We start from the raw sequence: 26717 nt of genomic DNA, 5'->3' as shown, positions 1-26717 counted from the left end.
CATAATGGAAGAAGCAAAACTAAGTATTACCCTCTAAACTGGAGGTTCTTAACCTAGGACCTAAGAACTTTTAAAAAAAATATTTTGAAACCATGTTTCAGTATGATTGATTTCCTCAGGAGCCTTACATATTTGATTTTATACATTTAAAAATATGATTCTGAGCAGGGGTTGTCAGACTGCCAAAGGGTTCAATAACACAAAATGAAAAGAACCCCTGATCTAAAACTCTCTGTCTTCTGAGAAGACCTTGACCTTTCTTGAAATTTTCTTCTAGCTGGCTTTATGGTCACTTCACTCTCCTGGTTATCATCCTTGTTTGAATGATTCTCTTGTAGCTCTAATTGGCTTTTTTCCCTTCTCTTGCCAAATAAACATGTATTGCTTTAGCCATTGTGTTTTTCTCTGTCTTTTTCCTCAAGAGATTTCTTCCTCTTGCTCACAAAGTTTCACAAGTCACTTCTATGTGGGTAATTCCCCAAAACAGGCTTGAGCAGCTCTGATGTCTAACCAGAGAGCCTGCTGACAATCTCACTAGTCAGCCACAGAAGCAAGATACATGGAGTCACCATTATAGAATGCAGCCATATAAACCTCAGCTGCCCCTTTTCTTCTTTACAAGAAGCTCTGCACCCAACTCAGCACTCGGTAAATATTCAGTGGAGGAAAGTGTGGGTTAGATGACAAAGAGTTAAGGCCACAATGGAGAATTCTGAAATTGGAATACTGGTCCAGTACTATATTGTTTCAAGGTCTTGTTGGCCAGCTTTCTGGTGATGAGCCTCTCCAGGCCTAAGCTGGTCTTAAGACAACAGAAAGTCTGGGCCCATTCTTGAAGACAGTCTAGCTCAGTAGGTCCTGACAGCTCCTCAAAGTTTGAGAACCCAGGATCAAGTTCACAACATACTAGGTCATCCATCAGAGAACTCTCGTGAGGATATTGTCATGTTTTTGTGTGTGTGTTTTAGTCCAGTCTCTTCAATTCTGAGGAGCTCTATAAGCTCTGCGGAGTGGGGACCATGACTTACATTTCTCTTTCCCACAACAGTTTTCAAGATGGGGCCTGGGGTCGGGAGGACCAAGGCTCGATTACCACTCAGGGCGCTCCCTAGCTGCCTGTCTGACCTCCTCATGCCAGTTTCTTCATGGGCCAAAGAGGGCTCAGTATCGCCCCTTCCTCCCGCGGCGGTTTCGAGGAGCAAACGAGGTATTTGTAAATGGCTACGTAAAAACTACATATTCAGTTAAGTTCATGTGCTCCTTCCTCCACGCGGTCGTCCCTTGGCTCCCCTCTTCCTAGCCGAGGACACCCACTTCGGATCTCCGCTTCCTACTGACCACTGCCGCCCGTGGGAGCCCAAAGTCCCAAGTTCGAGTCTCGCCTCAGACGCTGACTGACTCGACCTCTCGGCCTCAGCTGCTCGCTCGGCGAAGGGCTAAGGGGTGGTTATTGGTATCTCGATGCCGCGCTCGGAGCTCAGCCGCCTCCAGCTCGGCCCCCGAGCCCCCCCCCCCCCATGCTCGCGCTCCGCAGGCCTCCGCCTGACCCGGGCGGCCTGCGCTCGCCCCCCTCGCCCGGCTCCCGGGGCCCTAGCCTCGCCGAACCCCTACCGCCCTCGGTTTGCCCAAGTGTGAAATGGGAGCCACAGAAGCAGCGCCTGCGCCCAGCGCGGACTCTCGAGTGAGGCCTACGGACTGATGCTGGAGGAAGGCGGTTATCTCCGTGATTCTCCGAGGGTGAGGGCCGGGAGCTGCCGCAGGACTGTATGGAGCCGCTTTCCTCAAGATTTTCAGCCGTTAGCCGCCAGGTTAACTCTCCCGCCCGGGTAGTTCAAGCTCCTCCTCCTCCCCTGGCCTCGCTCCGCCCTTTCCTGCCCCGCGCAAGCGCAGTAGCCTTCCGCCCCGTCGCGGGGGACCCGGGGCGTGGACCGGCCCAGGGGGCGGAGCCAGGCCGCGGGGGGAGGGGCGGCCCCGCCCCACAGCTCTCGCATCCTCCTCTCGTTCCGCGAGGCGCTGCCGTTTCTTCGGGTCCTGCGTGCGCGCCTCCGCCGCCGTTCGCGGAAGGCGGGGAAAGGGCGTGCGTGCGCGCACCGCGGGTCAGAGAAGCCGCCGGCCCCGGCACGTGATCCGGGACCCGGTCGGTAGGTGGCTAGGTCCACCCGCCCGCTAGTCCGTCGGTCCGTCCGTGGGTCCCATCATGGCGGAGGCGGCCAGTCAGGTGCTGCTGGGCTCGGGGCTCACTATCCTCTCGCAGCCGCTCATGTACGTGAAGGTGCTCGTACAGGTAGGAGGAGCCGCCGCCGCCGGGCCTGCGTCCGGGAGGCTCGCCCGCCGCCGCCGCTGCCGACCTCCTCCCCACGCCGGGCCTGCTCCGAGCACTTGGCCGAGGCTCGGGCCGCCGGCCGGGGGCCCGAGAATTTCTTGACTCATGCCCGGTTCCCTGAGCCCCGGAAAGTCAGTCCTGAGGGGACCTTGCAAAAAGGAGACGGGACCGCGATACACGCGGCCCTGCCCCCGGAGCCCTTGCCCTTGCCCTCCCTCCCCGGCCTCTTCCTCCGCTGCTCCCCCTTTCCCCCGGCTCCCACCTTTCCCTCCCCTGCTCCCCCTTTTCCCTCCCCGGCTCCCCTTTCTCCCCTCTCTGCCCTTCCACTCCTCCCGTTCTGGGCCCCGGAGCCTCTGAATCTCCCTGCAGAGCGTGTGATCGGGTCTCTCCTCTCCTTCCCCCTTCCCTGTCTCTCCAGTAAAATAAGGGCTAAGGGGAAGTTTCGAAGGTAACACAGACCGTGAGACGTAGTTGTGGCTCGATTCCAGTGGATTTCGTGAAGTGTGCCCGGTGCCCTCCCCACCACCCCTGGCGTGGGCCAGTGTCCTTCCCTGCTTTCCCTTCCCCCAAACCTTTTTCCTTTCAGTCAAAACAAAAAATACTAAAAAGGTAAAAACATACTCTGAGACTTGGTTCTCACTCTAAGCCAGTCAGTTTCTTGGCTTTCTCCTGGTTTCCTTTGACCCCAGAAAGTGTGATTGGTTCCCTTTCCTTTCTCTGCTCCCCTTCAGTACATAAGTGCTAAAGAGATTTGTCATTGCAAGAGGACGCACAGACCCCTGGGATATTGTTCTAACTTTTTATATGCAATCTTTTGGGGTTTCCAGTTGAGTGTCTCGATTCCTTCAGACTCAAAAGAAAGGTCCCCTTCCTAAAGGAAAGCTCCCAACTAAAGGGAGGAAGCTTCCTCTTTGCCTCATTTCACTCCCTTCCTCTGCCTTTCAACAGAAATCGTATCTACAGTAATCTTCACGGTTATTGGAGGGGAGATGGGTAGTATTTCTTTGGGGCTGCATTGGGGAGGGGTTGTTTCTTTTGCCGCTGCTATTCTGTAGCAGACTTTGGAACCAGATATCCAGTTAGACACAAGGAGCTCATTCAAATATGCTAATAGGGTGATTGGGAAAGGTTGCTGAGTCAAGTTTCTGAAGAAATCCGTTCTAAGGTTCTGATGTGGGACCCCGTGTGGCTCATGACAGGACGAGCATCACATTTACCTAGACCTAAAAAACCAAGTTGTTTGAAAGGCTTTTAGCTAAGTTTGACTGAATTGACAGATAAATCCTTGTAAAATAGTTTTCAAATGGTAATCTGTATTTACTGCATACCCAGGCCATGTTGTTCACATTAATGGGCTTGTCAACATGCAGGTTGCCTCAGTTAAAGCATTAAATATTTTGAATTTTTCCCCCGAATTTCTCCTTTGCTGATACTGTCTTAGCACTTATTGCTATGATTGGGATTATATGGCATTACATGACACTGCTTTTCTTTGGTTCTCCTCCTACCTGTGTTTCTTTTCTCCTTTACTGTTTCATCATCTGTGTCAAGTCCACCAACTGCATATACCCCAAGAGTGTCATGCTGACTGTCATGCGTGTTCCCAGATCTTCCTGCACTCGAATTTGGTGACTTCATCAGCTCCTTTGGGTTTCGTTGTCATTCCTATACATGGACAGATCTATACATCCAACCCTAGTCCCAAGCCTGGCTTCCAGTTTGGCACTGCCAACTACTGTTAAATGTTTTATATTAACTATCCTATGGGCATATCCAAAACAGAACTCATTTTCATCCCCACCCCCCCAACCCTTTTCATGAGCTTCCCTTTTATTGTGAAGGGTGCCACCACAACTTTGGTGTCTTCAGCTTCACATTTTTGCTCTCCCCTCATATGCAGTCAGTTCCCAAATCTTGACATTTCTGTCTCCAGATCTCAGGTGTTGCTTGCCTTCTCTCTCCTACCCCATCTGCCATCCTCATCACCTTTCTCCTAATACCATTGCAGAAAGCCTCCTAATTGGTCTCCCTACCTCAAGCCTCTCCCTGTTGCTACATGCTCCCCACATATACTCAAACTCAATAAACTCCAGTGACAGCAATTAGAGAAATGCGAATTAAAGCAGATCTGGGGTTTTACCACACAACAGAGGAAAAACACAAATGCTGAAATGGCGTTGGGAAAGCAAACATCAGCACACTTTTGGTGGAGCTGTAAATTGATCCGGTCATTTTGGAGAGAGTTATTAAACTGTGTACAGTCTACCCTTTGACCCGGTAATAACACTGCTAGGTCTGCACCCCAAGGAAATACCGGAAAGAGGTAAAGGTCCTGCATGTATAAACATGTTTATAGCAGCTCTTTTTGTGGGGGCAAAGAACTGGAAACTAAGGGAGTGAGTGCTCATCAGTTGGGGATGGCTAAACAAGTTAAAGCACAAAAATGTAAGGGAATGCCATAAAAATGACTAAGGAGACGGTTTCAGAGAAAGCTAGGAGACTTCTGTGCACTGCTGCAGAGTGAAATGAGCAGAATGGGAACGGTTTCTACCATAACATCAACATTGTAAAGCAAGTTTTGAAAGATTTAAGAACTGATCAATACAGTGATTAATCAATCATGATTCTAGAGGATCAGCGATAAAGCATGCTGTTCACCTCCTGACTGAGAGGTGAGAGACTGAGCTTATTATAGGGATTTGGTTTTTCTTTTTATTTTCAGTATGGGGGAAGTAAGAGGGGGGAAAAGCTTGATAATTGAAAAAATAAAATAAATTCCAATGACTGTTTATTCCTGTTAGGATTGGATAGAAATGCTTGTATTTGGCATTTAAAGCTCTTTACAACTTGGCCCTTCCTACCTCCCCAGTCTCCTTACACATTACAGCTCTTGACAAACTAGGAAATGTAACTGTAATTCTGTTCTCCACACAGGAAACTTCATCTTCCTTCTTCTGGGCCTTTGTACTAGCTGTTCCCCATTCCTAGAATACTCTCCTCTATCCACTTCTTGGAGTCCCTGGCTTCCTTCAGGAAGGAGGCCTTCCTCAATGGCTAATTAATGTCTTTCCACCCAAGGTTACCTCGTGGCTACTTTGTCTCTTGTATATACTTATATGTACCTGTTGTCCCCATTTGTGGAGAATGAGCTCCTGAGGGTGGGTAAGACTGGGACTTTTTTTTTTGTCATTGTATTTCCTGATACCTAGAGAACAGTGTCCCTTGTGTTTTGGGTGCTTAATAAATAATTATTGCTTGATAGTTAGATCTGACATAACTGATAACTCACATTAAGATCTAAAGTTTACAAAGTACTTTCCAAGTTAGGACAAATCGTGTTGATATTCATACATCGTGTGAGTATGAACTTGAGCTCCATGGGTGATGCTAGAGAGAATCACATTGCAACATTCTTTTGTTTAAGTCAAAACTAATCCAGGTCATCTATCAAAAGTTGACATCTGTAGATTGAGAGGCCACAAAGGCAGGGTATATTTGCACCATTAGGTAGATTCAGAAGAAAAGATTTGAACTCAGCATGGTCTTTGAAATTTGGTGTATACAAAATCACAGAACATTTATGGCAGGATTGAATGTGTGTGGAAGTGATAGCAATTTACAGTATATCTGTTAGCAGCTGAGCTAACAGAAAGGCCTCTGAGGCCTGCCCTCTCTTAATGAAAAACAATCACATAGGGTTGGTAGCGTCTAATTGACATTTATACCTCTGGAACTAGAAGACTCATTGCTAACCTTCATTTTAGAACATTTGTGTTGCCAATTTTCTCAAAAATTTGGTGAAATTCTAAATTATTCATATTCACTTTATTTTTAATATTAAATTTTATTGATGTTCTTTGTTTTTATGTTTTCATTTACAAACATATCCCTCCCGCCCCTACATAGTAAGCCATTGCTTATAATAAATAATAGGAAAAGAAAGAATAAAAACAATTCAAGAAAGCAGCCAGCGTATTAACCAAGTCTGACATTATATATGGAATATTTTACACCCATAGGACCCCCACCTCTGCAAAAAAGAGAAAGATTGTATATTTTCTCATCCTTTCCTGTGACAAGATTAGTTTTAATAATTACATGGTGTTCAGGTTTGGTTTTTATTTTTGTGTCCATTGTCTTTATGTACATTATTTTTTTGGTTCAGCTTGCTTCTCTGCATCAGTTTATATTCCTTCTCATGCTTTTCTGTATTCTTCATATTCATAGTTCCTTACAGTATAGTAAAAGTCTATTATTTTCACACTAGATAAGTTATTCCAGCTTCTAACTGGAGGTATCTATTTTATTTATATCTCTTTGCTTCCACAAAAAGAGCTGCTATTGTTTTAATAAGACTTTCATTTCTGTCTTTGACCTTGGGGGGAAAAGCCCAGCTGTGGGATCTGTGGGTCCAAGGATATGGGTGTTGTAGCCACTTTCTTAGCAAAATGCTTTCCAGAATGATCCTACCAGTTCACAGCTCTCCAGTCTGTTGTTAATCTTTGTTGGGTGGCTGGGTATGAGATAAAACCTTAGCATTGTTTTGGTTTGCATTTGCCTCGTTCTTATAGTTGCTTATTGTTTTGTAATTCTTATTTTGAGCATTGTTTGTTTTTATCCTTTGACTACTTCTCCATTGGGGAATAGTATTCACCCTAAAAAAATGCCTGGCTATACTTTTAGGGAGACAAAAATACTTAGCGATCATGATAGGAGAAAATGAGACTCATAGCCCGCAGTCTACTTCCCCCCAGTAATATCCTTTTAGCGCTTTTAAAAGCTGAACAGATTACAGAGATGAGATGGCAATCCACACTAAAATTACCTCCTCTACTTCTAGTCCCAATCTGCCCTTCAGCTTTTGTGGCTGTGGGCCTAGTCAATTTTACTGTCTTGCTAATTGAATTTGAAATTCATGCTTTTATTTCTCTAGTTGACTTAACAATTGTTTTTGTTTTTTGGTAATTGTTCCAAATGTAAATGACTCCAGATTTTCTTTGGAGACTACTTGTCACATTTTCTACAGCTCTGTGTAGCTTTCTTGAAACAAAATTACTTTCCCTCTGGTCTGAAGTTGACTGTTCACTGTGGTTTTGCTTAATATTATTCTTCTTCCATTACTGGCTAGAAAAACACATATCTCATCCTTAGTCGGATAGCAACATTTAAACTTAATTCTCTCTTTCCAAGGCCATTATAATATATTTTTTTTAACTCTCGAAGGTGGGATATGAGCCTCTTCCTCCGACTTTGGGAAGAAATATTTTCGGGCGGCAAGTCTGTCAACTCCCTGGCCTCTTTTGTTACGGTAAGTTGGTTTTATTCACTTTGAGATAGATGGCTGTGAAACTTTGAAACTTTGTTGCAAATTTGTCAGCCTCAAAAGGAGCAGAGGATAGAATTTAGAATTCCTGAAATGACCATGAAGATTCCCTTCTCTGAAATTTTTCTATGTATAAGTAGTAATCTCTTCAGGTTGTGATCTAAGTATTTGGCTTATTTTCTTAGCTCAACATATTATGAATATTGATGGAAAAAGCGGGCTCTTTAAAGGCTTAACTCCCAGACTGTGTTCTGGAGCCATTGGAACTGTGGTCCACAGTAAAGTTTTGCAGGTAAGTGAATTCAAAAACAATTTTCACATATGTGTAAACAGCCTTTTCTATGTAACTTATGCTGTTGATCCAGTGGAGAAGTTATGTGTGGACACCCTGAAGATGTTTCTGACCATAACCTTTTCCCTTGTTGATTTTCTTCTCCCATTCGTTTGACATTTATATAAACTGTCTCTACCCCCTTTCACCTCCAATAACTGAAAGACAGAGAATGACTATCTTTCTTAGCTATTTAAGTTCCCTACGTATCTTGGATGTTAGAAATGACGTTGTAGGATCGTAGATTTAAAGATAGAAAGGACCTTAGAGGCCGTTATTTTACAGATGAGGAAACTGAGATAGGTTAAGTTACTTTTCCAGGATCACGCAGCTAGTAAATCTTTCTGATTTCAAGACCAGAGCTTTGCCCTTCTCTCCACACTGCCGCCACAAAATACTAGATACAGAGTTTTGTTTTCCCAGTCCACGTTGGTTTTGTTCTTGAAAGAACTTTTCAATTTCTTTGAATTTAGAATAATGTATTTTATCTTTTGTGATCACGTCTATCTCTTGTTTAGATTAGAATGAATGTTAGTCAGAGCCGTAAAAGGTGCTTCGTCTTGTTCTCTTGTACCATTTTCTGTGGTGCAGTTTTTGATAATCAGGTTACATATGCATTTGGGGCTTATTGCGGCGTGTGTAGTCATAGGTTGGCCTAAGTCTGATTTTTGCCAAATTACTTTACAAATTTCCCAGCAGTTCTTGTTAAAAGGTGGATCGTTCCCAAAGTAATTGATATTTTCAGGTTTATCAAACACTGGGTTACTAAATTCACTTTTCCCTGATTTTTCCTTATCTAGCCTGTTCCTCCCAAGTGAAGAAACTCCCATTGCCCGTGCAGAGCAGCAGCGCCTCTCTGCAGCCTAGAGCTCAGAGCGGTTAACTGTCCAGGGTCACACAGTATGTGTCACAAGTGGACAATGTCACCTCTCCTCTTGGTGGTTGTCTCTTTCATTTGAGATCCAAAAGCACCATTTCCTCCTTCATTCTTACTTTCTTCATTGTTTCCCTTGAGATCTTACAGCTTCAAACTTCAGTTCCTCCAAATGAAATTTATTATTGTTTTGTCTAGGTTTGTACATTGTGTCCTTGGTGGCTTAATTGGTATAGCACTAAATCTGTCCGCTTACTGCTGTCTTCTTTATTATATTGACCTAGGCCACTGATGGCCGATGACTAGCCCTTTAGGTATTCAAGTCATTCTTTATTTCTTTGAGGTCTGCTTTGCAATTGTATTTATATATGTCTTGAGTGTCCCTTGATAGATAAACTCCCAGATATTTTTGTATATTATAGATATTTTGTATGTAGATACTGATTTATATATTAATTTGTTCTTGGAGTTTGTTATATTGAAATGCTAATTATTTATTTTACATTCTGTTTCTTTACTGAAGCTCTTAACTATAATTAGTTTCTATGCTAAAGTTTTCTGGAGTTTTTGAAGCAAACCATCATAACAGCAGATAAGGATAGTTTTATTTCCTCTTCACCTGTGTTTATAAATTTGATTTCTTTTGTCTGGTTTTGATCACATTTCTAGAACTACAGCGAATAATAGTGCGGAAAGGGTATATCTTTGTTTTATTATTATACTTATTGGGGAATTAGTGTTTTCTTGTTGCAGATAATACTAGCTTTTGGTTTTAGGTTCTTTTTATCATAATAAAAATAGCTTTTGCTTTACAGAGATTTTAGCATAAGTTAGCGTTGTACTTTGTCAAAGGCTTTTTTCTGTATCTTGATGTAATTGTGTGTTTTAGGTATTTTGTTTTTAATATTATTAACCTAATTAGGCCAGTTATTTTTTCCTAACATCGAACCATCCTTTCACCCCTAGGATAAATCCATCTTTATTGTGTATGGGTGTGTGTATAGCACACACATGTAGCTATAGTCTTTTCACTTGAATGTTATATAAAGATTAAGATGTAGTTAAAATGTTTAACAAAGTAAATAAAAATATAATAAAACAGATGTTAGTTTGTGATTTTCTCATTCAACATGCATCCCCACAGGGATCCATATCTATTTGAGTTTGACACCACTGCCTTAGGTTAAGTGTCAGTGTGGTCAGTGTCCAAGGCAGCTTTGGCATCAAGGAGGAAGAAAAGCCTCTAGTATCAAGTAATTTTCAGCCTTTACTGTACCATACCTAGACCAAGCACACATTGAAATTAGGCCAGAATGATGTAAAAGAGGCAAATAAATAGTTTTGCTAAAAAAGGAAAATCCTGAAATAAACAGACATTTTTAGACGGTCAGACTATTAGAATAGAATCTAGGGAAGGGAGAGCAAGTTTGACAAGAAGCCATACCTCCAGTTAATCTTGGTATTTTTCTTTCATCTCTGGCTTCTGTTATTTACCTTCCTTCAGTTCTTAGGAGATGTAGGAGAAAGAGGACTGACCTTGGATTTAGGAGAGACTAGCTTCAGTGCTGACTGACTCTTGGCATGGGCCTGGACTGCCTGTGGTTCATTTTTCAACAATAGTAATAGTAACTAGCATTTCGATGGTGTGTTAAGCTGTGTGAAGCTCTTTAGACATTATTTCACTTATTCCTCAGTGCAGCCTAGTGTGGTAGGCGCTATTCTTATGCCCATTTTTCAAACTGCAGTGAGGAGAGATGAAGTGATTTGCCGGGGTCTCGAAGGATTTGAATTGGGATTTTTCCCATTCCAAATCCAGTACTCTTGTCTAGAAGCCTTCACTTACTATGCCTAATCCTCAGTTTCCTCATTTGCAAAATAAATATGATATTTGCACTGCCTGTCTTTGTATTTCTTGTGAGAAAGATGCTTTGTAAACCTTAAAGTACAGGGAAACGTGAGTTACCACTTTCTGTTTTTGTCAAAGTTGAATATGTGTGATTTTAAAGAAAGAAGTCCAGTTTTCAGTATGATTTGATTATTTACTTGACAGCCAAATGATATACCTCTTCAGTATTAGGCCCCTCATGATGTCATTTTAAAAGTCGTCCTCTTTGTATGTCCTTTTTCTTTTTTTTCTTTTTAATTTATTTTAAACTTAAGTACTAAAACTTAAATGGACAATAAGAAAAGAAAAAGAAACATATTACAAATTTAAATATAAAATAAGAAAAGAAAAAAAAACCATTCCCATATGCATAGCAGAATGTAAGAGAGGATTAAAAATATACAGCAATAAACTTCCATTTCAAGAAAGCCTATATAATAAATACTACACACTGTGTTCAGAGCTGTCTATCTTTTCTTTGCTTCCTTGTGAATTAAGATTCTTTTGTTCTCTACTGGGTGCTTTTTACTTTGTTCTTTTTCCTGCTTTCTTCCCCCCTTCCCCAAGAAAGCTACAATAAAATATGGAGAGAGACATATGTATTTATATTTTTATATATATATATATATATCTATATATATATATCTATATGTACACACACATATATACATACATACACACACAAAGATATGTGCATACATACATATATACATATACTTAGATATCTATAATCATACTCATTGTCATTTTAAAAATTATATTGGCTTTACCTACCCATGAACAATAAATATTACTTCAGTTATTTAGATCTAACTTTATTTGTATAAAAAGTGTTTTTTGTTTACATTCATATTTCCTGTATCTGTTTTGATAGGTATGCGCTCAGGTATTTCATGCTGTCTAGTTATTTTAAATGGTCTGAAACAATATTGAATGATATGGCTGACACATAGTATAGTTTCCCTATTTTTCTCTTTTGATTAAATCTGTTTTAGCTTTAACTTTGTCTGAAATTATGATTACTACCCCTTGCATTTTTTATATAATAAATTCTACTCCTGACCTTTATTTTATATTTGTGTGTATCTCTCATTTTTATAGCATTTCCTGAAGCAACATACTGTTGAATTCAAATTTTTAATCTGCTATCAGTTTACATTTTATGAATAAATTCATCCCTTTCACATTCTAAGCTATAATTACTTGTATATTTTCCTTCTTCCTATTTTTATTTTTCGTCACTATAGGTCTCATCCTGTTCCTATCCCTCCTCACTCCTCTGCTTTACTTCTACCTGCTACCTTGTCCTTCTATTCCTTAACCTATCCACCCCTCCAAGAATCCCACCCTATCCCCTTGCCCTCTTATTACTTTCTGAACATAGAAGACTTTTATACCCTTCTAGATATAGATGTTGTTCCTTCTTTAACTCATTCCCAATGAGAGTGAGGTGTCAGCACTACCTGCCCTCCCTGCTACTAGCTTCTTCTGTTGTCAGTTTTTCCTTTTTTGCCTCATTTACATGAGATAATTGCTCCTTTTTATCTCTCCCTGTACAGTTTTTTTTTAGAATCACCCCATCATCCCTCAGCTCAGCCCAAGCCTTTCTTTCAAACTACCCAACTAAAAAATGACTGTCGTAATAGAACTGATGATATTTTCATATACAAGAAGTAAACATTTTCACCTTATTGACTCCCTTATAACTGGTCCTTAACAATACCTGAAAGTCTTTCAGTTCATTAAATATCCATTTTTTTGTTTAGGATTATACAGGCAAGTTACTCTTGGCCATCACCCCAGCTCTGTTGCTCTACAAAATATAATATTCCAAGACCTACAGTTGTTCAACATAGTAATTGTTAGATCTTCTGTGATCCTTATTGTAACTCTACGGTATTTAAATTTTTTTTTCTTATTACTTCCAATATTTTCTCCTTAACCTAAGAGCTTTGAAACTTGGCTGTGATATTCCTTTAAGTTTTCTTCCTGGGATCTCTTTCAGGTGGTGATTGGTGGGTTTTTTTCTATTTCTGCTTTTCCTTCTTGTTCTAGAATTTCAGGACAATTTTCCTTGATAATTTCTTGTAATATTGTATCAAGATTCTTTTCTTTTTCCATAACTTTCAGGCAGTCCTGCTATTCTTATATTATTTCTCCTCATTCTCTGTTCTCTAGATTAGTCGTTTTTCTGATGAGATGTTTCATCTTCTCTTCTATTTTTTCATTCTTTTGATTTTTGCATTATTTCTTTGTGTCTTAGAACATTAGAACATTAGCTTCCTTTTGCCCAATTCTAATTTTCAAGGAGTTATTTTCTTCCTTCAGTTTTTGGTTCTCTATTTCCAGTTGGTTGATTTTCTTCTCGTGATTTTCTTTGATTGCTCTTATTTTTTTTTTCTAATTTTTCCTCAGTCTCTCTTACTTGATTTTTAAAGTTCTTTTTTAAGTGCTAAGAAATCATTTAGTATTTGGGACCATTTGACGTTTCTCACTGAAAAAGGAGTGGCTTTTTTAGCTCCATTATCTTCCTCTGAATATGAACCCAGATCTTCTCTATCCCCATAGTAGCTATCTATGGTTGGGTTCTTCCTCCTTTGCTTGCTTGTTTTTATTTATGTTTTTTGTTTCATTTTTATTTTCCACAGCTATTAGTGTGATCAGATTCTATTCCTGAGGTATGCAGAGTAATGCTCCAAGCCTCAGGTCCTTCTTATTTTCTGAGGTCTATCCCAGGGCTCAGCCTTGGGCTCTCCTTTCCCACTTCTAAGCCAGGGCTAGAGCCCCCTGTAACCCCCGAAAATGATCTTACTCCTTGTGGGGTCCCTCTCATGGCTGCAAACTACAGCTGTCCTCTCTGCCTTGGAATCGAAACCAGGGACTCTGCTCTCCTGGCAGGGCCCACAGCCAGCAGGGTCCCGGCCCCTCAATACTGCACTCACCAAGTGTGTACTAGCTCCTTTTCCCCACAGCCCAGCCCAGGATGTATCGGATCAGCACGGCTGTGCTTGGCATCCTTCAACTTTGGAAGGTCCTTTGATCTTCTCCTCCTCTGTGGTCAGACACCCACAGAGTTGGTGAGATGAAAGTTTGTAAGGCAGAGGCTTCCTCCCAACCCCAGCTGTCCCCAGGGTTTGTTGTTTGGCCTAGAGGAGTTAGCACTTCACTCACACCAAACCTATGCCCCTGTGTCAGATCTTTCCTGGGGTCTTCTTAGGTTGTCTTAGGAGAACAACTGCTTTACCTGACTGTTGTTTATTTCTGCTGTTCTACATTCCCTCTGAGGCAGTGCTCTGTCTTTTTCTTTGAAGGAAATTTGGAGAGCTAAAAGTTTTCTGACCTACTCTGCCATCTTCCCAGAATCCTCTGATATCCTTTTTCTTTGTGATCTTTCTTGTGGCATTTCTAAATTTGTCTTTCTAAAATCTTATGGAGAGAAACTACTCAATTCTTCTGTACTACTTTCTCTAGGATTGTAGTCAAACAGATCCTGGCCTTGGAATCCAAATACCAGAGTTTGTCTGTTGGCTGGTGATAGCCATGTGACCTTAGATTGGTCTTTTAGAATTTCTGGATCTTGTAGGGTCAAAGGAAATAATTATATCATTTGAAGGATCAAAGGAACTAATTACATTATATGTTCTGCGAATTTTTAAGTTCTGTGTGAAAATGTTATTTTCTTGCTTTAAAAACTTTCAGGCATTACAGCAATTTAAATAGTTCTGTGATTTCAACTGATCAGACTGGAAAGGTGATGTTCTTCCTATCCCAGACTATAGCTTTGCTCTTTGGTATCCATCCTCTTCTTTCCACAAAGAAAAAGTGAACTTTGTCCTATAATTTCACCAGCTTTTTGCATGTGTGTCTAGCCTATACTTTTAGCACTGTTTCCACCCAAGACCCATATGCCAAATTTGGCAGTGTAGTCAGTCAGTCTGACAGAGCTTGTTCCCAGCTACTTGGTTGGCAGTATCCATTGATAGAATGACAGAGGAAGATCTGTGGTCAAGTAGTACATATGACATCTTATCTAGCCCTACCACCATCAATACAGTTTGTGTTTTGTGTCTTCTCTCACAGGATTTTACGATAACCCGAATCCTCTCTTTCTTTCCCCCTTCCTCTGTAGCGATACCAGGATTGTGACAAGGCTGAGGTATGTTGGAGCTGATTTTTGTGCATGAACCTGGTCCTTGCAAATTATTGCTGCTGATTGACCCCTCCCTTCAGGAGAAAGCACCATAGTTATACCTTTCAGTACTTAGTGAACTGCTGGCCTATGGAGTAGACATTAGTCTGAATTATTCTGTTCAAAGCCATCTGTTCGAAGCCATCAGAAGCCTGACTCTCTTATTCTTTTCACAGGAGTTAAAACAAGGACTTTCATCTCCTTCAGAAAAAGATGGTCCATCCAGCTTTGACAAGGTTATCAAGGAGGTAAGAGATCAACCTAGATATTTTTTAAAAATTTCCCTAAATTGGACTCAAGGTGCTACAGTATGTATAGAATAGACCCTCAGACATGTGTAATCAGTGTCTGATTCAAGGCCTCGAGCTTCCCTTTCCCTTAGCTTGACTTTGAGAGGAGCAGTTGTTTCATTCTTTGTCTTTGGATTCCCAGTGCCTAGAACAGAAGCTGGCCCCAGGAGGCCTCCTGAATAAGTGCTCCTTGATTGATTGTGATTGTAATATCATTCATTAATCTCCTCTTGTTTTTTTAAATTAAACCCTTAACTTGCTTTGGATTTAGCAATGCTACTTAACTATAAAAAAAAAACAGGAAAAGTACATCTTAAGGTTTTAGGAAAAAAGGTACATTCAACCAGAGTGACCCAGAAAGAGACTCCTTTGTCTAAATTGTTAGAATTATGTTGCTAGTGAAATTGTCCTGACAGAACTCAAAATCTTCCAGAAAAGGTTAAAGGTAGTATGAGGCCCAAGGCATGCTAACTGTCATAGCTCTAGGAATGCTTTTGTAGCACTTGGCAAGTTTGGGATCTCCCCTTCACTATTGCCCATTCTCCATCCCTTCTCCCCCTAAAGAAATTTCCAATTTGCCTATCCATACTCCCCAAAGAGCTTCTCCTTTTTGCTTGGGTAATAGATATTATCTTAGAGGTAGGTTTTAGCATTCAGCATCTAAAGTTTAAAACTTTGGAGTTTATCAAACAAATGATTGACCTGTTTTTATATACCTTGTTTATAAAATTTCATTTAAGATGAGAAGTGCCATTACTGGTATTAAAAAACTATTTTTTCATTAACTTTGATGCATTTTGTATCGTATGATCTTATTCTGATAAATTCACACTTCTATTTGGGTGGTCCCAAAATTCTTCCATGCAGGTGACAGTGACTCATACAGTGACTCTCTTCTTATTAATACCAAGAACATTTCTCTGTGCAAAAAGTTATAAGACGAACTTAAAACTCAGCATATTCCAAATGTGGGATCTTCTCTACCTAGGAATTATAGTTTACTCTTCTTTGCTGTCACCACATGGTGCCCCAGACTAGAAAAATGACAGCTAGATCAGCAACTCCCATTTCTTCCTTTTGTAGGGTTGTAGTGTAGCCCTATTCCAGGTTACTCCATGTCTCGCTGGAGAGGCTTATGAAATAATGCCTGCGTGATAGAGGTGTCTGGAATGATTGAAAGTCACTCAGAATGAGAGCATGACCTTATGCTCTGAATGCAGGACTCATAGTTTTTCTTCCAGCTCTGTGATTACCTGCTGGTGACCCTTCCTGTTTTTTTGCTTTTGTTTTTCTCATCTATAAAATTGAGAAAATAACGGGAACCGGCCTCGCAGAGATATTTTGAGGAATAACTAAAAAAGAACATTGAAATCCATGAGTGAAAGGTATGCTAGAATGACGAAATATTCTGTTGTATTCCTCTCCTGACTCCAGGGCTGGAGCACTTTCACCTCATGCCCTTTTCATATAGTACAGTGTTCACCCACATTTGATCTCATACAACTTTGGAATGCCAAAATTTAGGTTTTAGAAATATGTGTCAATTCTTTCTAGACGACTCGTGAGATGATGGCACGTTCTGCCGCTACCCTCGTCACACATCCCTTCCATGGTATGTTTCTTGGTATGACACGGTAACAGAAATCTACCGGTGTGGGAAATAGTATGCATTCCATTCTTAGTGCTGTTACGAATTGACCTCTCAGGAGGGTTACTGAGGGACTTCATATAGGGATTTATTGGTGGGGGGAGGGGGAAAGTGTTTCGTGGTTTTCTTTTTACCCCCAAATGATCCGGATAGCTAAGCTTCTCGAGGTGGAGAGGCTGTTTGTCAAGGTTAGTGCCTACCAATGTCTTTCTTCTCTCTGCCCTGCAGTGATTACCCTGAGGTCTATGGTACAATTCATTGGCAGAGAGACCAAATACTGGTAAGTGCCTCATACCATACATTCATAAGGTGAGCTTGACTGTTAGAACAGAGACTCCACATAAACGTTAACTCCCGTGAGCTCCTCAAGGGCAGGGACTGTCTGTTGCTTTTTTAAAAAAATTTTTGTATCCCCAGCATTTAGCACAGGGCTTGATACATCGTAAGCGCTTAATAAATATTGAGTGAGTGAGTGATAGACCACAACGTAAGAAGGTAATGCTGCCATTATGGCTGCTTGTGCACCTGCAGTCTGCCCTGTTTTCTGTGTGTGGACATGCCAAAAAGGTAAAGCTTTCTTTAAAGGATCTAGACTTAGGAAACAAGGAGGTGTGTGGAGGAGGACCTTCAGCTTCACCACTGTCAGCAGCGTAAGTGCTTTTCTTCATGTCTCCAAAATAACAAAACATTTTGCTTTTTCTCTTTACCTCATCCAGTGGACTGTGTGACTCCATAGTAACCATTTACCGAGAAGAGGGCTTCCTAGGATTCTTTGCGTGAGTTGATGCTGAAGTGATTTTGCTTAAGTAATTTAGCATAAGTGGGGAATCTTCAAAAGGAGCTCTTAGGAGAGTGAGGGTTTCTCTTTAGTCTGTTGATGGAATGCACTCTTTTTTTAAAAAGTTCTGAGCTTAAGAGACTAAATAAAAATGAGGATTGTACTTAAAACCATGAAAATCTATCACTTGCTTTTCATTTTAAGATATAATAAATTCACTGTTCCTTTAAAGCTGTCCCACTTATATTTCCTCCTAAACTTCTTTGTGCATTTTAAATGCTTCAGTGACCTCTCTTTTCTGTTTTTTTTTACAATACTATTGACAGTTCCCTTTCCCTCCTTCCTGTTCCCCCCAAAAAAAAACTGAAGGGAAAAGAAAAAGGAAAATCCTTATAACAAGTCTGCATAGGCAGACAAAACAAACCCACCCATTTCTGTACACTCAAGATTCAAATTACCTCGAGCACCAACTCAAATTCTAGTTGACCTGATAGTCCATGATGTAAACTTTTTCACCCAAAATGAATCCTTTTGTCCTGGATAAGTATGCATTAAAGCAAATTCATCATAAATGTCAACTTGCCCCTTCTCAATAAGGGGTCCTACAGGTAGGAAGATGAAGGAATTTGTCCTCCTTTGTTGGCGGGATTTGTTTTTATTCATCCCAAGGAAGTGGAAGATTCTAAGGTCCATTTTCCCTAACTCTTAGGTCCTTGCTGGAGAATTTACCTTTTCCTTCTTAAAAACCTAAAGGAAAACATTCTTAGGTTCATGGGGGCCCCTCATGGTGTCATTTTAAAAGTCCCCATCTTTGTTTGATGTTCTCTTTCTTCATGATTTTTCTTTTGCATGTCTAATTTTATATTTATAAAATTTGATTGAGCAGAGACCATATCTGATCCTTTTTGAAGTCTCTAACAGATTTTTTTGACCTCAAAAAATATAGTAAATAGTAATAAACATGATAGACCAACAGGTAGAGTATGAGGAAGCTACTTCACCTATAATTTTTTAAAAGGGAATTAAGGGCTTTGGAAATCAGCCTTCCATATTTTGGTCTCTATCCTATTTCCTGAAAGGTGAATTAGGTGAAGATGTGCTTGTTTTGTGGTTACTTTCTGGTCTTTGGCTTCAAATTTTTAAAATGATTCAAAGTTAATTGATTTCTTGGATCTAATTTTGAACTCAAAACATTATCTGAAGTGTGACTACACAGAGTAGATTTTTGCATTCCTTAGTCTTTGTTTTAAACTCTCACCTGTTTTGTTTTGTTTTGTTTTTTAATGGCAGGGGCCTTATTCCTCGCCTGTTGGGGGACATCATTTCTTTGTGGCTTTGTAATTCATTGGCCTACCTCGTCAATACCTATGCACTGGAGAGTGGGGTAGGTGTGTGTGACCTCCATAAACTATGACTTGACTCAGATTTTATGTATGGAAAATGGCTAGTTTAGTGAGAGAAATAGAATGATGGTTGGACTGCCATGAGCTAATGCAGAAGTTTACACTCTTCACCTAAGTAAGGCCCTATAGAATCCCAAGAACTTGCTATGATGCAGGATTGGTTCAGGATTATGCAAATGATAGCTAGGATTTATGTAGCAAAGCATTTTATAGACATTATCTCATTTTAGCTTCACTGTGACCCTGGGAGATAGGTGCCCTTATTATTTCCACTTTACATCTGAGGAAACTGGGACAGGCAGAAGCCCATTGGCTTGGCCAAGGTCACAGAGCCTGCTAGTGAGTGTCTGGAGTCAGATTGAAGCATTCCTGACCCCAGGTAGACCCTCAGTGTACCACGTCACAGGCTGCCTCAGAAACAACCATGGAAAGCCAGTAGGTCTGGGAGAAGATGAAGAAATGAGATGATTTTGAGAACTCAGCTCTACCACCTTCTGTCCAAATAGCTTGTAGCCTGAGCTTCCCCTTAATATGAAAGAGAAAATTTAGGCAGTTCAAACTACATTGGGGTTCTGGTGCATTTTGAAGAAGTCCTGAAGAATCCTTCCCTTCCTTGGGTTCTTTTAAAACCTCTACATGAGAGGAGAGGTTCTAAACCTCATGTGTTGTGGCCTTCTTTGGCAGTGGGAAACTCATGGACCCCTTTTCAGAATGTTTTTAAATGCATAAAATAAAAGCCCTAGGATTACCAAGGAAACCAGTTATGTTGAAATGCAGTTATTCAAATCTTAAAAGTTCCAAGGTCTTCGCTCCCCTGAAATCTTCTCTTGGACCCTAGGCTAAGAACTCATGCACTGCATGAAGGAGTTAGGGGAGCTAGCATCTCCTGTGCATATTATCCTTTTGGTGGCACTTACAGAGTACCTGAGTGAAGTATCTTCTGTGGCATAATGATACTTTGGCAGTTTCCCCATTGTTGTTCAGTCATTTCAGCCACACCCAACTCTTTATGACCCCATTTGGGGTTTCCTTGGAGAAGATGGTGGAGTGGTTTGCATTTTCCTTCTCCAGTCTATTTGACAGATGTGGAAATGGGCAAACAGGGTGAAGTGACTTGCCTGGAGTCACACAGCCAGTAAATGTCTGAGGCCAGATTTGAACTCAGGAAGATGAGTCTTCCTGATTCCAGGCCTGGCACTTTACCTACCTAGCTGCCCAGGTACCCCAAACCATGGAGAAAAATAATGCCCGATGGGTATATGAGGAAATGTCAGTCAAAGAAAATCCATGATCAGACATGGATTGATTGGATTTGTATATCACTTCAAGAAAAAGGCCATATGATGGATGTCCCTCCAGTAGGCCCATATGTTTTAAACTGAATACTCTATTATTAGAGAAATTATATTTCTAGTCATCTCGTTTGATCTTCACAGCACCCCTGGACACAGGTGCTGTCATTAATCCCATTTTACAGTTGAAGAAACTGAGGCAGAGAGCAATTAAGTGGCCTGCCCAGGGTAACATAGCTAGTGTGAGGCTGGATTAGTACTCAAGTCTTCCCTACTCCAGGCCCAGTGCTCCATCTACTGTGTTACCTTGCTGCCTCTAGGTAAAGGTTAACCAGTCTTTTAAAAATTCTGTCCTCATCTTCTGTACCTAAATCACTTTGACCTAATGTGTATGTCTCTGCTGTTTCACGTGGATCTAAGTAATCGTATTTGTCTACTTCTTTGTAATATTTTTACCTCTAAAATCTAATTGGAAAACTTTGCAAATAAATTGATAGCAAATGAGGTGTGGGATATATTGATGGTCTCAGCTGTTAACAGCAGCGGAATTTTCTCATTTGTTCTAAAGGTTTTCCCCTTCTTTAGGTTTCCACCATGAGTGAAATGAAGAGTTATTCCCAGGCTGTCACTGGAGTAAGTTTGTTCATCTTCCTCTCATCAGCCTAGAAATAGACTTTTGTTTTTATCATCCAGTCTATGTTGAGAGTATTTGAAGAAGTCATCTACCACATGTCTATTAGGGGATTTCCTCCCAAGTTCATTGATATTTTGTAGGTGAATAGTGGCACCTTGATTTTGTAAACCTTGTTATTGAATCCACACTATTTCTTTAAAAAGTCAGCTTGTCCACCTCTGTTAGCCTAGTAGTATAGCTCTGTGAATGACCCTCTGGCCCAAGGGAGCATGCTCCCTGATACTGCAGTGCTGAAGAACTTTCCTTAACTTAATCTGTGTGGTACCTTTAAAATATCACCTAACTAAACCAGCATCCTTTTAACCTGGAAAAGGTAACCATATTCATGTATTTAGCTGAGAGAGACTGAAATTTTCTTTGCTATCTAACTATATTTGTATATTGTTTTACCCCATGTATTACAAAGCATTTTTCTCTACATGAAACAGTTGATCACACAAGAAAAGTGAGATCTCTGTGTGAGGAAATACAGAATTTAGTCCAAGGACTAACTTCCTGCCGCTAATGGCTAGAATTTGAAGGCTGTATAGAATGTTCATTGGGAGGGCCTATATTTCTCATCCCCATGCTCAGAATGAATATTTAAACATTTTTTCTTGTTTACACCAAGTGCAAATAACATACCCCTGGCCCATTTGATAGAGAGGTAGAGAGACAGACAGAATAGGTGGTAGAAAATTACAAGTTGTCCTGAAAGCTTCGCCATCTTCTTGCTTTTTGGTGTTCTAGTTCTTTGCCAGTATGCTGACCTATCCCTTTGTGCTTATCTCCAACCTGATGGCCGTCAACAACTGCGGGTAAGTAACCTTTGTTTTCTTTCTCTTGGTCGTCATTTCCTTTTTAACTCAGAGGATGTGGTCCTAATGGGAATTTTGGAAAGGACAATTTTTTTCTCCGAAAGCAATTATCTTCCTTTTGTAACTGAAGTCTGTTGTGAGTTCTGGTCCCTGATTTTGTATTTATGCTATTATTAGGAGGTGCTTGTATGTGTCTTAACAAGTGGCACATTCAGCAAACTTTTAACAATTACTTATATAATATGCTAGGTGCTTGATGATGTAAAACAAATTATATGGTCTGTTCGCTCAAGAAGCTTCCACTCTGAAGTAGGCAAGCTAACTATTGTCTTCTATTTTTCTTACCAAACCATGTATGCAAACTACAGCCATGTCCCTTCTGATTGAGAAAGAGGGAGGGAATTATTAGCCACTTTGTGTGTGTCAAGCACCACGCTAAGCACTGGAGATATAGAGAAGCAAGACAGCCCTGCTTTAAAGGAGCTAGCAGCTTTCAAGTCAGATGGGAAGGTCCCATCATCCTCCAGGTGCAGTGGCAAAGCAGATGCTAATACCCTTTAATGTCATTTCCGTGGACAGAATGATAGCAGCTTTTAATGTTAAGCCTTTGACAGGGCCAGAGACTTTGATAGCCAGAACTTTTCTGCGTCTTTGGAAGATGCGGCTGTAGACCCTGCAGGAGCAGTGGCTTGGCTGCATCTCCACAGGGGCTGCTTCCCAGGATGAGGGCTGCAGGCAGGGGCCTGGAAGCATGACTCTGCCCAAGGTTCTTGGTTTGTTTCCATTGGGGTCCAAGGGACTTGCCATGTGCATATTGCCTCCTGTCTCTCCTTCGGGGTGCCCCACTGCTTCAGCTCACCTGACTTGCCTGCTTGGGGTCGGGGTCACGATCAGTGGGACTAGGCTAGCACCGTCTGCACAGGTGTCACCCCTCTGGATGATGGCTGTGAGGGCTGCGTGATGAGCAGGGCCGGTGATTTGTTTTTGTGGCTATCAGGTTGGAACTTCAATCAGGGAGGACTTTGTGGAGGGACTGGGTTTGAAAGGAAGTGCATTCGGCATGTTCATTTTCATTGCCCTTTCTCCTTCTTCCCTTACATTGTATCACTTTACTTCAGGGCTGCATAATTTCATCTGGATGGACAGTCCCTCTACTCACACAAATTACAACCTCTGCATCTTTTCAGATAGTCCACTGGCCAGCCTGGTGGTGAGCCTTTCCTTCCTGGTTCTTGAGAAGACTGGCATCCTCTCCATCATTGGGCCTGGGCTTTTCAGCTCCCATGCTACTCTTCAGGGTTATGGTGTCAGAGGAGGGCTTCATTGAAGGCTGTTGGTTTAAATGGAGGCCAAAATACAGATGTCCAACTTTTACCTGCTAAGTGGCCCTCCAGAATTCGTATTTCTGATTTAGTAGTAATTTGCATCTATAGTCTTCATTCTCTCCCTGTACTGCCTAATGCAGAGATCCTTGTTGACATGCCATTCAGACAGGATGAGAGCTAAGGAAATATGGGATCTTGGTGTTCAGGGGACTTTGGCCCATTTTGTGATTTCTAAGGCAGCCCAGAGTAGAAGGGTGCGTGAGAGGAAGATTTTGTGAACATTCTCTCCAGATACTGCTGAAGCAGAAGGGGCTGGTGTCTGTTTCAGTGTAGAGAACACAGCCGCCTGGGTCTCTTTGACAGTAACTGTCAGAGCTTAAGTGTTTTCAGAGCCTCATGTAGGGTCTGCCAGGCAGGGGTCCCAAAGGTTGAAACTCCCCCTTTACTCTTGCTTACAGAATCGGGGCGGGGTGGGGGGGAGGAGGTGCACAAGTGGTATTAGAAATAGTAAAGTGTCTGCTAGCCTGTGGATTCATTTGTAAAAGACTTGGTCCCACCTTTCCCCATTTCAGTGAAGTTTGTTTCCTCACAACAGACATCCCGTCTTCCATACCTTTCTGACGGGTACTATGGGCTAGAGGGTGCCAAGCACCCCAGAGACATGGGGGCTAACTGAGCGTCTCTCTCTTTCAGGCTTGCTGGTGGATGCCCTCCTTATGCCCCAGTTTACTCTTCCTGGCTAGACTGTTGGTGCATGCTGCAAAAAGAGGTATTGTTACTCTTAGTTTTTTGAACCAGTGTTTCCAGGTTCTTAACTCAGTCCCTTCTTCTCACACAAGTTTGACCTGCAGCTACCAATCTGTCATTTGTTTAACTTGAATAGCTTTCAGTCTGACATTCTGGCAGAAGTGGTGGATGTCATGCTTAGAAACCAGAACAGGAGATAAGAGAAACAATCCACAGAATATTTTTTAAAAGTATGTTAACCTATAAGGGGTCATTGGATGCTCAGGTTATTGAAAGGATATTGGTTTACTAAGCACTTGTTTCCTTCCCACTCTGAATCAAATGCAAATTTAGGGTTTTTTTTTCCTTATTTCTCCAATAGTTATTATAGGCCAAGTATGATCCTGCTTTGCAGGGAAAGAATTTCTGACACTGGAAGTTACATTCATTTGTTGCAGAGTGACAGTTAGAGTACCTGAGCTGCATTGTCTCTGAGTGCGATCTAGTGTGCAGGGTATCAAATGACCTCTTAGACCCAAAGTTGATGCATTGGGATGCTGAGAGAGCAGTGATTTCTCAAGTCTCTGCCCTAGCTGTAACCATGGCCACCAATGAGCAGCAAGCCTGTTAAAAAGCAAGGAATTTTCTGGCCACAATTGTTCTCGAATGTGTATAAGACACAAGGTCAGGAAGAAGGGAGATAAAGTTCTTTGTTGCATTATTTTGTGGCACTTGCGATAGATGTGAGAGCAGGCCTTGGTCCACAAAGCTCAAGATCAGTCTGTAAAAAATGAGCAGAAGAGACCAAGTCCCACTGAGCTTGCCCTGTCCCAGGACAGGAGTCCAATGACCTTCTCTGAGAATAAAAGTCTACAATGTTTTGCTGAAATAACCTTTGTAGCAACTTTTCTCCTCTGCTTTCAGGGATCACATACCTCCTCCCTGCATTAAGCAAATGAGTTTTCTAAACTCATCACCACAGTCACTGTTGTCCCCAGCTTAGGGAGAGAGAATTTATCCTTGTAGTTACACTCGCCTCTCTATCCAGCCATCCCCCAGCTCCCAGGTGGAAAAGTAAGAATGGAGACACTCAGTTCTCCTTGTGGCTGGTTCCCTTATAACTCTTCAGAGTGACCTGGGAAATTGAATCAGCTCCAGAAGAAGATGCCAGGCCAGGCCTGTAAGGAGGAGAGCCCAGGAGTTGCCTCTAGTTGGGACCCCACATAGATAGTAAAATTGGACCATGCATAAGTCAAATGGTGCATAAGTGCCCCTATAGCACTGCCAGATTTATAAAGGCTGGGGAGAACCTCTTCTCGCCCTTCCCTCGAGGCAGAATAGCATTTCATTTGCATTTGGTGATTTGGCTTGTCACCATTTGGCAGGGGGTGTAGCTTTCTTTTCTGTGGGAGTGGATCCTTTGTATGCCCTAACCATTTAGTTGCATTTCCAAGAGATCTGTTCTATCTTTTCTCATTTTGCCAATTGGATTGATTGATCTCATGGCCTTCACTATAAGTTTTATTTATCTGTTTGATTTTTTCCAGGGAAACATGAGTCGTGGAAATAGCTTGTTTTTCCGGAAGGTCCCCTTTGGGAAGACTTACTGTTGTGACCTGAGGATGTTAATTTGAAGATGTGGGGCAGGGGCAATGACATTTCTGTAGTCCCAGATGCACAGAATTATGGGAGAGAATGTTGATTTCTATACAGTGTGGTGCGCTTTTTTTAATAATCATTTAATCTTGGGAAAATGGAGGTGTTTGGTGTCTGCCTTTTTTGTTCATTTCCCAGTGCAAGCTGCTTTACTGCTGAGATTCCCCAATGATTCTTTTTCCTGAAATGGGCAGTTTTTGCTTTGGGTTTAGATATGATTTACAGAAAACAAAATTGCACTTTTCTAGAGGAATGAGCAGGTTATTATGGAGTTTAGTCCTTGATTTTAAACTTTTTAAGAGTGAAGAATCATTAAATTTTGAACAGGAATAGAAACAGCTTGTGAAACTTCAGAAAACTTAATAAAGCAACTTTCTAGGAGATGAATTATTACTGTCCTCTTGTGGGCTCTGTCTAAGGAGATGGTAGGATACCCGCAGAGCCTGCTTCCTGGTCTGTGGCTCTGAATATAAGCTTTCTCTCTCTTCTCTCATTCTGCACAGCTCAGTAGAAATGAAAGTGAATTTTGAGAGGGACGTGTTAACATTAGAAAAAAAATTATTTCTAAATTCCTTTAACCAAAATGAAGTACAAGAAAGCTGACTTGGCAATGACTTCAGACCTCCTTCCCCGTAAGCTCTGTAGCAGACCCTGTAAAGTAAAAAACACTTCAGCACTGGCCTTGGTCCTCTCTATGAGCTGGGTCCTTGCCATGTCCAACAGTGCATTATAATTAGATTTTAACTGTACTTGATCTTTTATTTTTCTCCTCTTTCCCTCCTCCACCATTTTGTTTAAAGGCGGGTGGGAGTGGTTTAGTTTTAATTCCTAATGACACTCTGAAAAGGATTTTGGTAATACTGAGTCTGATAATGTAGATTTCATTCTCCACTACCAAGATTTTCTTAGCCAAAACATCAATAGCCTGGCACAGTGTGACCCACAACCAAGTGTGTTACAGAAATTTACAGAACAAAGAACATTTTAGAAGGAAATGGAAAAATAAAATTCTAAAAAACTTAAAGTCTTTTTTTTCCTGTGTTTTGGATACATCTAAAAGATTCAGAAAAATTTGCTAAAGAAAATTTGATGTTACCAGTGGTGTCACATGTCTGAAAAATCTACGGGTCATTGCCAAACCAAAAAAAAAAAATTATGATTTTAGCTGTAGGAGCAAACTAAC

At 41.3% G+C, this 26717-nt stretch overlaps 1 protein-coding gene across 2 annotated transcripts; it reads left to right on the top strand.

The window, feature by feature from the left end:
• The first annotated feature begins 1949 nt into the window (after positions 1-1949).
• On the top strand, positions 1950-25921 carry MTCH2 (mitochondrial carrier 2). 2 transcript variants are annotated; one of them, XM_036763465.1, is made up of 13 exons: positions 2091-2284; positions 7547-7631; positions 7832-7938; positions 14866-14892; positions 15102-15173; positions 16770-16827; positions 17092-17143; positions 17580-17639; positions 18932-19025; positions 20922-20969; positions 21760-21827; positions 23846-23921; positions 25426-25921. In XM_036763465.1, the coding sequence occupies exons 1-13, from the start codon at positions 2198-2200 to the stop codon at positions 25510-25512; spliced, it is 921 nt and encodes a 306-aa protein (XP_036619360.1). In that variant the 5' UTR covers positions 2091-2197; the 3' UTR covers positions 25513-25921. The 2 variants fall into 2 exon arrangements, with proteins under 2 accessions (XP_036619361.1, XP_036619360.1); XM_036763466.1 differs by lacking the exon at positions 14866-14892 and having other exon boundaries at positions 1950-2284.
• The last annotated feature ends 796 nt before the right edge of the window (positions 25922-26717 follow it).

The sequence above is a fragment of the Trichosurus vulpecula genome, chromosome 6, assembly GCF_011100635.1.
Source record: "Trichosurus vulpecula isolate mTriVul1 chromosome 6, mTriVul1.pri, whole genome shotgun sequence".
NCBI classification, from domain to species: Eukaryota; Metazoa; Chordata; class Mammalia; order Diprotodontia; family Phalangeridae; genus Trichosurus; species Trichosurus vulpecula.
The sequence above is the reverse complement of the archived record's forward strand: the minus strand, read 5'-3'. Positions and strand labels throughout refer to the sequence as shown.